At 51.2% G+C, this 15,922-nt stretch overlaps 2 protein-coding genes across 9 annotated transcripts in view; one reads left to right on the plus strand and one right to left on the minus strand.

Annotated features, from left to right (window-relative positions):
• EML1 (EMAP like 1) overlaps positions 1 to 15,922 on the minus strand; it is a 354,659-nt gene that overhangs the window by 24,742 nt on the left and 313,995 nt on the right. For all 8 annotated transcript variants that reach the window (XM_082275525.1, XM_082275529.1, XM_082275528.1 and 5 more), the window contains 3 exons: positions 14,929 to 15,054; positions 3,980 to 4,111; positions 3,827 to 3,894 (listed from right to left, as the gene is read on the minus strand). In XM_082275525.1, coding sequence (XP_082131651.1) covers positions 3,827 to 3,894; positions 3,980 to 4,111; positions 14,929 to 15,054 — 326 coding nt within the window. The remainder of the gene's footprint in view (positions 1 to 3,826; positions 3,895 to 3,979; positions 4,112 to 14,928; positions 15,055 to 15,922) is intronic.
• Positions 11,582 to 13,259, plus strand: LOC309569631 (uncharacterized protein). The gene is made up of 2 exons (XM_082275531.1): positions 11,582 to 11,756; positions 11,821 to 13,259. The coding sequence occupies exon 2, from the start codon at positions 11,950 to 11,952 to the stop codon at positions 13,249 to 13,251; it is 1,302 nt and encodes a 433-aa protein (XP_082131657.1). The 5' UTR covers positions 11,582 to 11,756; positions 11,821 to 11,949; the 3' UTR covers positions 13,252 to 13,259.

Genomic DNA, 15,922 nt, shown 5'->3' on the forward strand with positions numbered 1-15,922 from the left:
TAAGACAGCAAAATGCTCCGGTGGTAAAGTGGTTAATGGATAAACAAGCCGCAATGGCGGCATTAGGAGATGGAACCCTGGATGGCGCAGTAACACCGGTAATAGACTCCATGTTTTTTGCAAATGGAGCTACATTCAGAGCCGGTTCACACTTCTGCGTGTGCGGGGTTCGCATGTCATGTTGGAGCGCACTGCTCCGACATTACATGCGATCAGCTGTGCGGTGCGAGTTTAGCCATACAGTTTGTATGGCTAAATTCGCACCGCACCCGCAGCAAAGACGCACAGGAGGCATTTTTGCTGCCGCATCAGGATCGGATCGCACAGCGGTTCACACTTGTGCGATCCGATCCTGTGCGAACTGCACGATCGCACTGCGATATGCGATCAAACTGGGGGTGTCGTTAAGATTACATTGACACCCCCAGCGGATCGCATATGGCAGTGTGAACTGCCGGGGGTGCGTGTGCGATGCGGGAACACGCTGCGAATTTGCAGCCTTCCCGCATCGCAATAGTGTGAACTGAGCATAAATGCACAAAAACTGGATCGGCCTTTGCTAATATTTCCCCCCTCCCCCCCCCCTCTCTCTTTGTCTTCCTCTTTTTTATATTTATTCTTATTGAAAGTTTCGAAGGTATAAAACTGAAACTGCTGTATGGGGCCACATCTGGCCCTGATTTGGGATCTAATAAGAAGCTCCAGCGACATGGATGTGAGATGCTAGAGCCCCTCTCTCTGAAACAAAATCCAAGGTATTTATATCGCAAATGATTCCGCTTTTTCTATCCACTTGTAGCAAACCCATATACTGTATATACCAACTTCAACACCCATATACTGTATATACCAACTTCAACACCCATATACTGTATATACCAACTTCAAAATCCATATACTGTATATACCAACTTCAACACCCATATACTGTATATACCAACTTCAACACCCATATACTGTATATACCAACTTCAACACCCATATACTGTATATACCAACTTCAACACCCATATACTGTATATACCAACTTCAACACCCATATACTGTATATACCAACTTCAACACCCATATACTATATATACCAACTTCAAAATCCATATACTGTATATACCAACTTCAAAATCCATATACTGTATATACCAACTTCAACACCCATATACTGTATATACCAACTTCAACACCCATATACTGTATATACCAACTTCAACACCCATATACTATATATACCAACTTCAAAATCCATATACTGTATATACCAACTTCAACACCCATATACTGTATATACCAACTTCAACACCCATATACTGTATATACCAACTTCAACACCCATATACTGTATATACCAACTTCAACACCCATATACTATATATACCAACTTCAAAATCCATATACTGTATATACCAACTTCAAAATCCATATACTGTATATACCAACTTCAACACCCATATACTGTATATACCAACTTCAACACCCATATATTTTACTATTTTTATAGATGAAACCTGAGTAACACGAGTCTGCTGCCTCCATCCACTCCCATCCCATTGGAAGGAACACATGAGAATATTGTGAATAGAGGAAACTATCACTTCTCTATACAATATTTATATGATATTTGGTAAATCTGCAGTGTTATCAATGTGTTTTCCTCTCCTCTTCCTCACTATGTAATCATTATATTATATTATTTTGTGTCTCAGTGAGTAAATGAAGCCCCCGCAGCCATGGAACTTTCCATCGGACCCTGGGATTGAAGGGCACTTGGATTGGGGGATGAGGATCTGGGATGTTTGCCTGCATGTCTCTGCTCTCAGGATATATATATATATATATGGAGTGCTAATTCCTTGTATTTGATATTTTCTCTATTGAATTCTTTTTTGTGAAACATGTCGGGGAAGAATTATGGTGGAGGCATTCCAAGCCTCACACCCCAATAAGGAGGACTTGACCTATCAATAACCTGTTGCTTTCTATTGGTTACACATGTATTGTTTTCTGTGTTTGTGATGTAATGTCATTTTTGTAAAATGTATTGAATTTTATATATTTATTTAGTCATATATTTCTGAGTATGATACCAGAAAAGTCCCACCAATCCCACTCCATTCCTCCAATATCCTACTGGACATTGGGGTTTTTCAGGTACTGATGTTGGATGACTCACCATCACTGTTCCAATTCTTCCCAAAGGTGATCAGTAGGGATGAGGTCAGGTGATCGGTAGGGGTGAGGTCAGGCGATCAGTAGGGATGAGGTCAGGCGATCAGTAGGGATGAGGTCAGGTGATCAGTAGGGATGAGGTCAGGCGATCGGTAGGGATGAGGTCAGGTGATCGGTAGGGATGAGGTCAGGTGATCGGTAGGGATGAGGTCAGGTGATCAGTAGGGGTGAGGTCAGGTGATCAGTAGGGGTGAGGTCAGGTGATCAGTAGGGGTGAGGTCAGGTGATCAGTAAGGATGAGGTCAGGTGATCGGTAGGGGTGAGGTCAGGTGATCAGTAGGGGTGAGGTCAGGTGATCAGTAGGGGTGAGGTCAGGTGATCGGTAGGGATGAGGTCAGGTGATCAGTAGGGATGAGGTCAGGTGATCAGTAGGGGGTGAGGTCAGGTGATCAGTAGGGATGAGGTCAGGTGATCGGTAGGGGTGAGGTCAGGTGATCAGTAGGGGTGAGGTCAGGTGATCAGTAGGGATGAGGTCAGGTGATCAGTAGGGATAAGGTCAGGTGATCAGTAGGGATGAGGTCAGGTGATCGGTAGAGATGAGGTCAGGTGATCGGTAGGGATGAGGTCAGGTGATCAGTAGGGATGAGGTCAGGTGATCAGTAGGGGTGAGGTCAGGTGATCGGTAGGGATGAGGTCAGGTGATCAGTAGGGATGAGGTCAGGTGATCGGTAGGGATGAGGTCAGGTGATCAGTAGGGATAAGGTCAGGTGATCAGTAGGGATGAGGTCAGGTGATCGGTAGGGATGAGGTCAGGTGATCAGTAGGGATGAGGAGGTCACTTCCTGAGCCACCCCAGAACAGGAGGTCACTTCCTGTGTCACCTCAGAACAGGAGGTCACTTCCTGAGCCACCCCAGAACAGGAGGTCACTTCCTGTGTTACCTCAGAACAGGAGGTCACTTCCTGTGTCACCTCAGAATGAGAGGTCACTTCCTGTGTCACCTCAGAACGGGAGGTCACTTCCTGTGTCACCTCAGAATGAGAGGTCACTTCCTGTGTCACCTCAGAATGAGAGGTCACTTCCTGTGTCACCTCAGAATGAGAGGTCACTTCCTGTGTCACCTCAGAACGGGAGGTCACTTCCTGTGTCACCTCAGAATGAGAGGTCACTTCCTGTGTCACCTCAGAACGGGAGGTCACTTCCTGTGTCACCTCAGAATGAGAGGTCACTTCCTGTGTCACCTCAGAACGGGAGGTCACTTCCTGTGTCACCTCAGAATGAGAGGTCACTTCCTGTGTCACCTCAGAATGAGAGGTCACTTCCTGTGTCACCTCAGAATGAGAGGTCACTTCCTGTGTCACCTCAGAACGGGAGGTCACTTCCTGTGTCACCTCAGAATGAGAGGTCACTTCCTGTGTCACCTCAGAATGAGAGGTCACTTCCTGTGTCACCTCAGAATGAGAGGTCACTTCCTGTGTCACCTCAGAACGGGAGGTCACTTCCTGTGTCACCTCAGAATGAGAGGTCACTTCCTGTGTCACCACAGAACGGGAGGTCACTTCCTGTGTCACCTCAGAATGAGAGGTCACTTCCTGTGAGGTCAGAGTATGGTTACTGTGCAATACGCCCCCTGCTGGAGTACTAACCTCCGGAGGTCACCTACCTTCCTGCAAGGGTCCCAACTGCTACAACAGAGCCATTCGGATGGAATCCAGAGGACTGGGCGGGGTCCTAGAAGAGAAGAGATCCCATGATCCTATCACCAACCAATCACCCGGATCTCCCTCCACCCACTCCACAGGAAACGCCCACTTACCTCTATAACCTTGTTCCAGATTGGGCGATGGCTTGTGGCATCCCATAATATGATCTGCTTGTCATGGCCACAGGTCAGGAACTGAGACTTCTGGGAATGAGCGCCCAACCCCCACAGTTCATCCGTATGACCCTGAATGATACAACAATCCCATATTATATTATGTAGAAGGGAAGAGGAGGAGCCATAACTAATGAGGTGGGCAGAGATAGAGGGTGGACTCAGCTCTCCAGGCTCCGCCTATAACTAATGAGGTGGGCAGAGATAGAGGGTGGACTCAGCTCTCCAGGCTCCTCCTATAACTAATGAGGTGGGCAGAGATAGAGGGTGGACTCAGCTCTCCAGGCTCCGCCTATAACTAATGAGGTGGGCAGAGATAGAGGGTGGACTCAGCTCTCCAGGCTCCGCCTATAACTAATGAGGTGGGCAGAGATAGAGGGTGGACTCAGCTCTCCAGGCTCCTCCTATAACTAATGAGGTGGGCAGAGATAGAGGGTGGACTCAGCTCTCCAGGCTCCTCCTATAACTAATGAGGTGGGCAGAGATAGAGGGTGGACTCAGCTCTCCAGGCTCCGCCTATAACTAATGAGGAGGGCAGAGATAGAGGGTGGACTCAGCTCTACAGGCTCCGCCTATAACTAATGAGGAGGGCAGAGATAAAGGGTGGACTCAGCTCTCCAGGCTCCTCCTATAACTAATGAGGTGGGCAGAGATAGAGGGTGGACTCAGCTCTCCAGGCTCCGCCTATAACTAATGAGGTGGGCAGAAATAGAGGGTGGACTCAGCTCTCCAGGCTCCGCCTATAACTAATGAGGTGGGCAGAGATAGAGGGTGGACTCAGCTCTCCAGGCTCCTCCTATAACTAATGAGGTGGGCAGAGATAGAGGGTGGACTCAGCTCTCCAGGCTCCGCCTATAACTAATGAGGAGGGCAGAGATAGAGGGTGGACTCAGCTCTCCAGGCTCCGCCTATAACTAATGAGGAGGGCAGAGATAGAGGGTGGACTCAGCTCTCCAGGCTCCGCCTATAACTAATGAGGAGGGCAGAGATAAAGGGTGGACTCAGCTCTCCAGGCTCCGCCTATAACTAATGAGGTGGGCAGAGATAGAGGGTGGACTCAGCTCTCCAGGCTCCGCCTATAACTAATGAGGTGGGCAGAGATAGAGGGTGGACTCAGCTCTCCAGGCTCCTCCTATAACTAATGAGGTGGGCAGAGATAGAGGGTGGACTCAGCTCTCCAGGCTCCGCCTATAACTAATGAGGTGGGCAGAGATAGAGGGTGGACTCAGCTCTCCAGGCTCCGCCTATAACTAATGAGGAGGGCAGAGATAAGGGGTGGACTCAGCTCTCCAGGCTCCGCCTATAACTAATGAGGTGGGCAGAGATAGAGGGTGGACTCAGCTCTCCAGGCTCCGCCTATAACTAATGAGGAGGGCAGAGATAGAGGGTGGACTCAGCTCTCCAGGCTCCGCCTATAACTAATGAGGAGGGCAGAGATAGAGGGTGGACTCAGCTCTCCAGGCTCCTCCTATAACTAATGAGGTGGGCAGAGATAGAGGGTGGACTCAGCTCTCCAGGCTCCGCCTATAACTAATGAGGAGGGCAGAGATAGAGGGTTGACTCAGCTCTCCAGGCTCCGCCTATAACTAATGAGGAGGGCAGAGATAGAGGGTGGACTCAGCTCTCCAGGCTCCGCCTATAACTAATGAGGTGGGCAGAGATAGAGGGTGGACTCAGCTCTCCAGGCTCCGCCTATAACTAATGAGGTGGGCAGAGATAGAGGGTGGACTCAGCTCTCCAGGCTCCTCCTATAACTAATGAGGTGGGCAGAGATAGAGGGTGGACTCAGCTCTCCAGGCTCCGCCTATAACTAATGAGGTGGGCAGAGATAGAGGGTGGACTCAGCTCTCCAGGCTCCGCCTATAACTAATGAGGTGGGCAGAGATAGAGGGTGGACTCAGCTCTCCAGGCTCCGCCTATAACTAATGAGGTGGGCAGAGATAAAGGGTGGACTCAGCTCTCCAGGCTCCTCCTATAACTAATGAGGTGGGCAGAGATAGAGGGTGGACTCAGCTCTCCAGGCTCCGCCTATAACTAATGAGGTGGGCAGAGATAGAGGGTGGACTCAGCTCTCCAGGCTCCGCCTATAACTAATGAGGAGGGCAGAGATAGAGGGTGGACTCAGCTCTCCAGGCTCCGCCTATAACTAATTAGGTGGGCAGAGATAGAGGGTGGACTCAGCTCTCCAGGCTCCGCCTATAACTAATGAGGAGGGCAGAGATAGAGGGTGGACTCAGCTCTCAAGGGTCCTCCTATAACTAATGAGGTGGGCAGAGATAGAGGGTGGACTCAGCTCTCCAGGCTCCGCCTATAACTAATGAGGTGGGCAGAGATAGAGGGTGGACTCAGCTCTCCAGGCTCCGCCTATAACTAATGAGGTGGGCAGAGATAGAGGGTGGACTCCGCTCTCCAGGCTCCGCCTATAACTAATGAGGTGGGCAGAGATAGAGGGTGGACTCAGCTCTCCAGGCTCCTCCTATAACTAATGAGGTGGGCAGAGATAGAGGGTGGACTCAGCTCTCCAGGCTCCGCCTATAACTAATGAGGTGGGCAGAGATAGAGGGTGGACTCAGCTCTCCAGGCTCCGCCTATAACTAATGAGGTGGGCAGAGATAAAGGGTGGACTCAGCTCTCCAGGCTCCGCCTATAACTAATGAGGAGGGCAGAGATAGAGGGTGGACTCAGCTCTCCAGGCTCCGCCTATAACTAATGAGGTGGGCAGAGATAGAGGGTGGACTCAGCTCTCCAGGCTCCGCCTATAACTAATGAGGTGGGCAGAGATAGAGGGTGGACTCAGCTCTCCAGGCTCCGCCTATAACTAATGAGGAGGGCAGAGATAGAGGGTGGACTCAGCTCTCCAGGCTCCGCCTATAACTAATGAGGTGGGCAGAGATAGAGGGTGGACTCAGCTCTCCAGGCTCCGCCTATAACTAATGAGGAGGGCAGAGATAGAGGGTGGACTCAGCTCTCCAGGCTCCGCCTATAACTAATGAGGAGGGCAGAGATAGAGGGTGGACTCAGCTCTCCAGGCTCCGCCTATAACTAATGAGGTGGGCAGAGATAGAGGGTGGACTCAGCTCTCCAGGCTCCGCCTATAACTAATGAGGAGGGCAGAGATAGAGGGTGGACTCAGCTCTCCAGGCTCCGCCTATAACTAATGAGGAGGGCAGAGATAGAGGGTGGACTCAGCTCTCCAGGCTCCGCCTATAACTAATGAGGAGGGCAGAGATAGAGGGTGGACTCAGCTCTCCAGGCTCCGCCTATAACTAAACCCTACATTTCAGATGGACTGCGTTACCAGCAATGTGTCTCTGCGATCCGCATCGCCACCAATAAAAGGACCTACCTGAGTAATGGGGACCTACCTGAGTAATGGGCACCTACCTGGGTAATGGGGACCTACCTGAGTAATGGGGACCTACCTGAGTAATGGGCATCTACCTGAGTAATGGGGACGTACCTGAGTAATGGGGACCTACCTGAGTAATGGGGACCTTCCTGAGTAATGGGGACCTACCTGAGTAATGGGCACCTACCTGAGTAATGGGGACCTTCCTGAGTAATGGGGACCTACCTGAGTAATGGGGACCTTCCTGAGTAATGGGCACCTACCTGAGTAATGGGCACCTACCTGAGTAATGGGGACCTACCTGAGTAATGGGGACCTGCCTGAGTAATGGGCACCTGCCTGGGTAATGGGGACCTGCCTGGGTAATGGGGACCTACCTGAGTAATGGGGACCTTCCTGAGTAATGGGGACCTACCTGAGTAATGGGGACCTTCCTGAGTAATGGGCACCTACCTGAGTAATGGGGACCTACCTGAGTAATGGGCACCTACCTGAGTAATGGGGACCTACCTGAGTAATGGGCACCTACCTGAGTAATGGGCACCTACCTGAGTAATGGGGACCTACCTGAGTAATGGGGACCTGCCTGAGTAATGGGCAACTGCCTGGGTAATGGGGACCTGCCTGGGTAATGGGGACCTACCTGAGTAATGGGGACCTACCTGAGTAATGGGCACCTGCCTGTCTAATGGGGACCTTCCTGAGTAATGGGGACCTACCTGTGTTATGGGGACCTATCTGGGTAATGGGTACCTACCTGAGTAATGGGTACCTACCTGAGTAATGGGGACCTACCTGAGTAATGGGCATCTACCTGAGTAATGGGGACCTTCCTGAGAAATGGGGACCTACCTGAGTAATGGGGACCTACCTGAGTAATGGGCATCTACCTGAGTAATGGGCACCTATCTGAGTAATGGGGACCTACCTGAGTAATGGGCACCTATCTGAGTAATGGGGACCTTCCTGAGAAATGGGGACCTACCTGAGTAATGGGGACCTTCCTGAGTAATGGGCATCTACCTGGGTAATGGGGACCTTCCTGAGTAATGGGGACCTACCTGTGTAATGGGCACCTACCTGAGTAATGGGGACCTTCCTGAGTAATGGGGACCTACCTGTGTTATGGGGACCTATCTGGGTAATGGGTACCTACCTGAGTAATGGGGACCTACCTGAGTAATGGGCATCTACCTGAGTAATGGGCACCTTCCTGAGTAATGGGCACCTACCTGAGTAATGGGCACCTTCCTGAGTAATGGGGACCTACCTGAGTAATGGGGACCTACCTGAGTAATGGGCACCTGCCTGGGTAATGGGGACCTACCTGAGTAATGGGCACCTACCTGAGTAATGGGGACCTACCTGAGTAATGGGGACCTACCTGAGTAATGGGCACCTGCCTGGGTAATGGGGACCTACCTGAGTAATGGGCACCTACCTGAGTAATGGGCACCTACCTGAGTAATGGGGACCTACCTGAGTAATGGGGACCTACCTGAGTAATGGGCACCTGCCTGGGTAATGGGGACCTACCTGAGTAATGGGCACCTACCTGAGTAATGGGGACCTACCTGAGTAATTGGCACCTGCCTGGGTAATGGGGACCTACCTGAGTAATGGGCACCTACCTGAGTAATGGGGACCTACCTGAATAATGGGGACCTACCTGAGTAATGGGCACCTACCTGAGTAATGGGGACCTACCTGAGTAATGGGCACCTGCCTGGGTAATGGGGACCTACCTGAGTAATGGGCATCTACCTGAGTAATGGGCACCTACCTGAGTAATGGGGACCTACCTGAGTAATGGGCACCTGCCTGGGTAATGGGGACCTACCTGAGTAATGGGCATCTACCTGAGTAATGGGCACCTATCTGAGTAATGGGGACCTACCTGAGTAACGGGCATCTACCTGAGTAATGGGCACCTATCTGAGTAATGGGCATCTACCTGAGTAATGGGCACCTACTTGAGTAATGGGGACCTACCTCAGTAATGGGGACCTACCTGAGTAATGGGCACCTGCCTGAGTAATGGGGGCCTACCTGAGTAATGGGCATCTACCTGCGTAATGGGCACCTACCTGAGTAATGGGGACCTACCTGAGTAATGGGCATCTACCTGAGTAATGGGCACCTACCTGAGTAATGGGCACCTACCTGAGTAATGGGGACCTACCTGAGTAATGGGCACCTGCCTGGGTAATGGGGACCTACCTGAGTAATGGGCATCTACCTGAGTAATGGGCACCTATCTGAGTAATGGGCACCTATCTGAGTAATGGGGACCTACCTGAGTAATGGGCACCTACCTGAGTAATGGGGACCTACCTGAGTAATGGGCACCTACCTGAGTAATGTGGACCTTCCTGAGTAATGGGCACCTGCCTGGGTAATGGGGACCTACCTGAGTAATGAGACCTACCTGGGTAATGGGGACCTACCTGAGTAATGGACACCTACCTGGGTAATGGGCATCTGCCTGAGTAATGGGGACCTACCTGAGTAATGAGACCTACCTGGGTAATGGGCACCTACCTGGGTAATGGGCACCTACCTGAGTAATGTGGACCTACCTGGGTAATGGGCATCTGCCTGAGTAATGGGGACCTACCTGGGTAATGGGCACCTACCTGGGTAATGGGCATCTACCTGAGTAATGGGGACCTTCCTGAGTAATGGGGACCTTCCTGAGTAATGGGGACCTACCTGGGTAATGGGCACCTACCTGAGTAATGGGGACCTACCTGAGTAATGGGCACCTATCTGAGTAATGGGGACCTTCCTGAGTAATGGGGACCTTCCTGAGTAATGGGGACCTACCTGGGTAATGGGCACCTACCTGGGTAATGGGCACCTACCTGAGTAATGGGCACCTATCTGAGTAATGGGGACCTTCCTGAGTAATGGGGACCTACCTGGGTAATGGGCACCTACCTGAGTAATGGGGACCTACCTGAGTAATGGGCACCTATCTGAGTAATGGGGACCTTCCTGAGTAATGGGGACCTTCCTGAGTAATGGGGACCTACCTGGGTAATGGGCACCTACCTGGGTAATGGGCACCTACCTGAGTAATGGGCACCTATCTGAGTAATGGGGACCTACCTGAGTAATGGGCACCTATCTGGGTAATGGGCATCTACCTGAGTAATGGGCACCTATCTGAGTAATGGGGACCTACCTGGGTAATGGGCACCTACCTGGGTAATGGGCATCTACCTGAGTAATGGGGACCTTCCTGAGTAATGGGGACCTTCCTGAGTAATGGGGACCTACCTGGGTAATGGGCACCTACCTGAGTAATGGGGAACTACCTGAGTAATGGGCACCTATCTGAGTAATGGGGACCTTCCTGAGTAATGGGGACCTTCCTGAGTAATGGGGACCTACCTGGGTAATGGGCACCTACCTGGGTAATGGGCACCTACCTGAGTAATGGGCACCTATCTGAGTAATGGGGACCTTCCTGAGTAATGGGGACCTACCTGGGTAATGGGCACCTACCTGAGTAATGGGGACCTACCTGAGTAATGGGCACCTATCTGAGTAATGGGGACCTTCCTGAGTAATGGGGACCTTCCTGAGTAATGGGGACCTACCTGGGTAATGGGCACCTACCTGGGTAATGGGCACCTACCTGAGTAATGGGCACCTATCTGAGTAATGGGGACCTTCCTGAGTAATGGGGACCTTCCTGAGTAATGGGGACCTACCTGGGTAATGGGCACCTACCTGAGTAATGGGGACCTACCTGAGTAATGGGCACTTTCCTGGGTAATGTTTACTGTGGGTTCTCAGTATTTACACTATAATATGTGTATTTGTATCTGTTTTACTTTTGGTGCCGGCAGTCTGGGCTTCCAGGCTGACTTAAGTACGCTGAGCTAATTAGCATGTGAAGGATAACCTTGTCTAGATGGGATTAGCCATGAGTCAGCTGTACCTCGTTATCTATTCATTATGTGATGTTTTATGTAAATATCCAGGTCATTGTTCATGTAGTGACTGTCATGCTTCTCAAGTGTATAAAAGTCTGCTACTTGTTTTAATAAAGGAGTTAGTTGTTTTCAGTATACAAGCTAAGTTTTCAGGCTAGTTTTGTATGACTGCGGTTGGGATTTGATATCTATGTTCATGACTGCGAGGAAGCCGTATACTGCCGGAAGTGTGGGTCTGAGGTTCCGTTACATTGGTGGCAGCGGTGGGATGCTTCCTGCAGTCTGGGACATCCAAACCTCCACCGGGATCCAAGGTCCAGATAGCAGAAGAGGAGAGGTACAGATATCAGCCGCTATGGAAGAGGAATTCGGAAGGAGGTTGCAAGAGATGCGGATACAGCACAGGGGACCGGTGTCAGAGAAGGTCCTCAGCACAGGGGACCGGTGTCAGAGAAGGTCCTCAGCACAGGGGACCAGTTTCAGAGAAGGTCCTGCTAGGATGGCATGATGTAATCCGCTGGGAACTCTGGAAAGAAGCGCTAGCCCGTGAGCAGCGACACCAGGGAAAACTCCTCCCCTCCTTCCAGGAAAGGTACTGGTCGCAGTACGAAGTGTGAATGGTGTTTTTGGGGGGACAACCGCACAAGGAATGGAAAGCTGAGTTAAGCAGGCTGGTCCAGGTGGAGATGCGGTTGGATGAGAGCTACAGAGCCCTCTGCTGGTATGTAACCCAAGTGTGCCCATGGATAGCAGATGACAGCCCAACGGAAGGCTTTTGCTACGGCGGCCTGGGGCTGTTATTAGAGAGGCTGTCTGAGGACCCCGACTTTGGGAGAGATTTGGAGTGGCATTCAGAGAAAATCTTGGAATACAGAGAACAGATGCTGAATGTCTTGGACGTGCACTGGGCACTGGAAGATTTGGAATTTCTGGCCAATCAGGAATGGGAGATGGAGATCGCCTACAGACGGCTGCTAGACTCTGCTCAGCACCGGGCCTGGGCTCCCCTTGCCTGGGAATATCCAGAAGTACCAGCTGACAGTCCAGAAATCCTGACTGAAGAGTCGGCAATGTGGCACAGTAATAGTGTGCTTTGCTCACCTGCACCCACGGTCTTGGATGCGGAGGTCTTATGGCAGATGCAGCAAGTGCTGACTCACCTGGATGAACCTGTTTCTGCACAGGACGAGCTTGGATGGAGGAATGCGTCTGTCCAGCCACTGGATAAAGGTATGGGAGAAGAGGAAGCCATCTTCATTCCCCAACCACGGATCACAGATTTAATTGACTTTCCATCGGAGGATGATATGGATGATAAGTCACCCGCCAAAGTGTTGGCACTGGGCCCAAGTGCCACCAGCCACTGCCATGAACTTTCAGCAATTCTGGAGGCTGGGGATTTAATAGACCTTTCTGTTGAGGAGGAACCTCCCAGTGAGCCTACAGCAGAAGAAATGGCATCCAGGCATAGCGCTGCTGACCTCTGCCTGCAACAATTGGTGACCCAGGAAGATGTGTGCAAGGCCACTGACTTTACCGTTTACTTCCCTGCAGAACAGCTGGCATCAGGGCCTAACATCACTGAGCTCTACCCAACACCAACAGCAACTTCAGCCTCCCTGAGAGAAGAGGCATCCGGCCTTTCTCCTACACCACTGACAGGGACCTGGGATTTCCTGCCAGCAGAATCTGTGGAGTTACAAGAAACTTCTACAGCAGAAGCGCTGACAACTGGACAGAGGGTCCAAGACCTCTGCCCCACACCTGCGGTAGTTCTGGAGGCCCAGGGTGAAAAGGTGGCGGTCACTCCCCAGCAGCAGAGTGTATCCCAGAATGATGACACCAACCCAGCAGAAGGGCTGGCAACAGAGCAGTGCTGCTGGCCTCTGCCCTCAACTTACAAAGGATGGATTTCCTGAGCAGGTGGATGAGACTACAATCTCCATCTGTATACCCCAGGGATGCTGGGCAGTCGGCCCAGATCCCCAACAGCACGAGGGAGTGAGCCCAGCCACCCAGTCTTCTCCCCAGCAGCTGAAAGGACTCCAGGGAGAAGGGCCAGTCCACGCTTCTTCCCTACAGCGGGTATGTTCTGCGAGAGAGGCAGAGGTTGGTTGGGTGAGTAATGCTCCCTTTGGGACAATTTGCTTGGGGTACTGTGTGGGTATAGACATTGGGGGGCTGGAACTACAGACTACCTTCAAAGTCAACCCATTTGGGGTCCCCTTCTGTGTTAGTCTCCTTCCAGAAGCAGAGAGATGTGACGGTAGTCACTTTGGTTGGGGGGTCCTTGGAACACAGCTTACCTTAGAGAGGTTGGGAAATACCTCTCTCAACCCCCTAGGCACTTCTTATGTCTAAATCACCCTGTGTCTTCTAGGGACACAGGGTGACCAAAAAGCCCAGTCTGGCCGGCCCAAACCAGACTTCCACAGACTGATTGGCTATGAGAGCTCCATGCGCCTTGCCGGGACAAACTTACAAGCTATGTGGAACTTTGTCAAGGAAGTTGCCATGATGGATTGACTCTTTGGGACTTGTTACCCGACGAACTCAGGCACAGACCAGTTGGGGGTCTGGTACCTGGTTCGTCTACCTTTGGGGGGAAGATATGTGACGGTACTCGCCGTCACTGAGACTGAAAAAACTATGTGACAGATAAATTGATGGTTTGGACTGCTTCAGTTGGTCAGACTTGTAACAGATGCATGTCATCAGCCAAAACACCTGTCTTCCATGGATTGTAAATCATGTTGATTTGATCATCTATTGTTTACTGTGGGTTCTCAGTATTTACACTATAATATGTGTATTTGTATCTGTTTTACTTTTGGTGCCGGCAGTCTGGGCTTCCAGGCTGACTTAGGCTCCGTTCACATGTAGGCGTTTTGGGGCGTTTTTGGGGCGTTTTTCTGCTCTAGGATCAGCTCTCAAAACGCCCAACAAGACAAATCCTATTCATTTCAATGGCCCCTGTTCACATCTGAGCGTTTTGAAGCTGTATACAAAACGCCCAACGCTCTAAAAAGTACATGAGCTTCTTTTTGGGCAGATTACAGGCGTTTTCCATTGATCTCTATTGAATCTAAAAACGCCTGCACAAAAATCGCGGTAAAAATCGCGGTAAAATCGCGGTAAAAAACGCCGCAAAAATCGCGGTAAAATTGCGGTAAAAAACGCGCGAAAAACGCTACGCTCAGGTGTGAATGTAGCCTTAAGTACGCTGAGCTAATTAGCATGTGAATGATAACCTTGTCTAGATGGGATTAGCCATGAGTCAGCTGTACCTCGTTATCTATTCATTATGTGATGCTTTTATGTAAATATCCAGGTCATTGTTCATGTAGTGACTGTCATGCTTCTCAAGTGTATAAAAGTCTGCTACTTGTGTTAATAAAGGAGTTAGTTGTTTTCAGTATACAAGCTAAGTTTTCAGGCTAGTTTTGTATGACGGCGGCTGGGATTTGATATCTATGTTCATGACTGCGAGGAAGCCGTATACTGCCGGAAGTGTGGGTCTGAGGTTCCGTTACAGGCACCTATCTGAGTAATAGGTACCTACCTGGGAAATGGGCACCTAGGTAATGGGCACCTACCTGGGTAATGGTGGTGAAGTCTCCAGATAATGTGCCCTGAAGGACAAAGTTTCTTGTGGTGCCAATTAACACGACGTCCCCTTTTCCTTCCGCCACCGTCCGCACCGGTCCAAACTGTTCTGGGATCTTATTGGGCAAAAATTGAACACTGTGAGTATGTGCTGACTACAAGCGCCCCCACCTCCGACTCTACAGGCGCCCCTGCCTCCAACTCTACAAGCGCCCCCACCTCCGACTCTACAGGCGGCCCCGCCTCCGACTCTACAAGTGCCCCCAACTCCCACTCTACAGGCGGCCGCCAACTCCCCCTCTACAGGCGCCCCCAACTCCCACTCTACAGGCACCCCCGCCTCCGACTCTACAAGTGCCCCCACCTCCGACTCTACAGGTGCCCCCCCCTCCGACTCTACAGGTGCCCCCAACTCCCACTCTACAGGCGCCCCCAACTCCCACTCTACAGGCGCCCCCAACTCCCACTCTACAGGCGCCCCCGCCTCTGACTCTACAAGCGCCCCCGCCTCCGACTCTACAGGTGCCCCCGACTCCGACTCTACAGGTGCCCCCAACTCCCACTCTACAGGTGCCCCCGCCTCCGACTCTACAGGTGCCCCCAACTCCCACTCTACAGGCGCCCCCAACTCCCACTCTACAGGCGACCCCAACTCCCACTCTACAGGTGATCCCAACTCCCACTCTACAGAAGCCCCCACCTCTGACTCTACAAGCGCCCCCGCCTCCGCCTCTACAGGCGACTCCATCTCCGACTCTACAAGCGCCCCCGCCTCCGATTCTACAGGAGCCCCCGCCTCTGACTCTACAAGTGCCCCCAACTCCGACTCTACAGGCGACCCCAACTCCACCTCTACAAGCGCCACCCACGAAGAATGGGAGAAACTGCCCAAAAATAGGAGTGCCAAGCTTGTAGCATCATACTCAAAAAGACTGGAGGCTGGAATTGGTGCCAAAGGAGCTTCACTAAAGTATTGAGCAAAGG

Source organism: Pelophylax lessonae (genome assembly GCF_965119305.1).
Source record: "Pelophylax lessonae genome assembly, chromosome: 13".
NCBI classification, from domain to species: domain Eukaryota; kingdom Metazoa; phylum Chordata; class Amphibia; order Anura; family Ranidae; genus Pelophylax; species Pelophylax lessonae.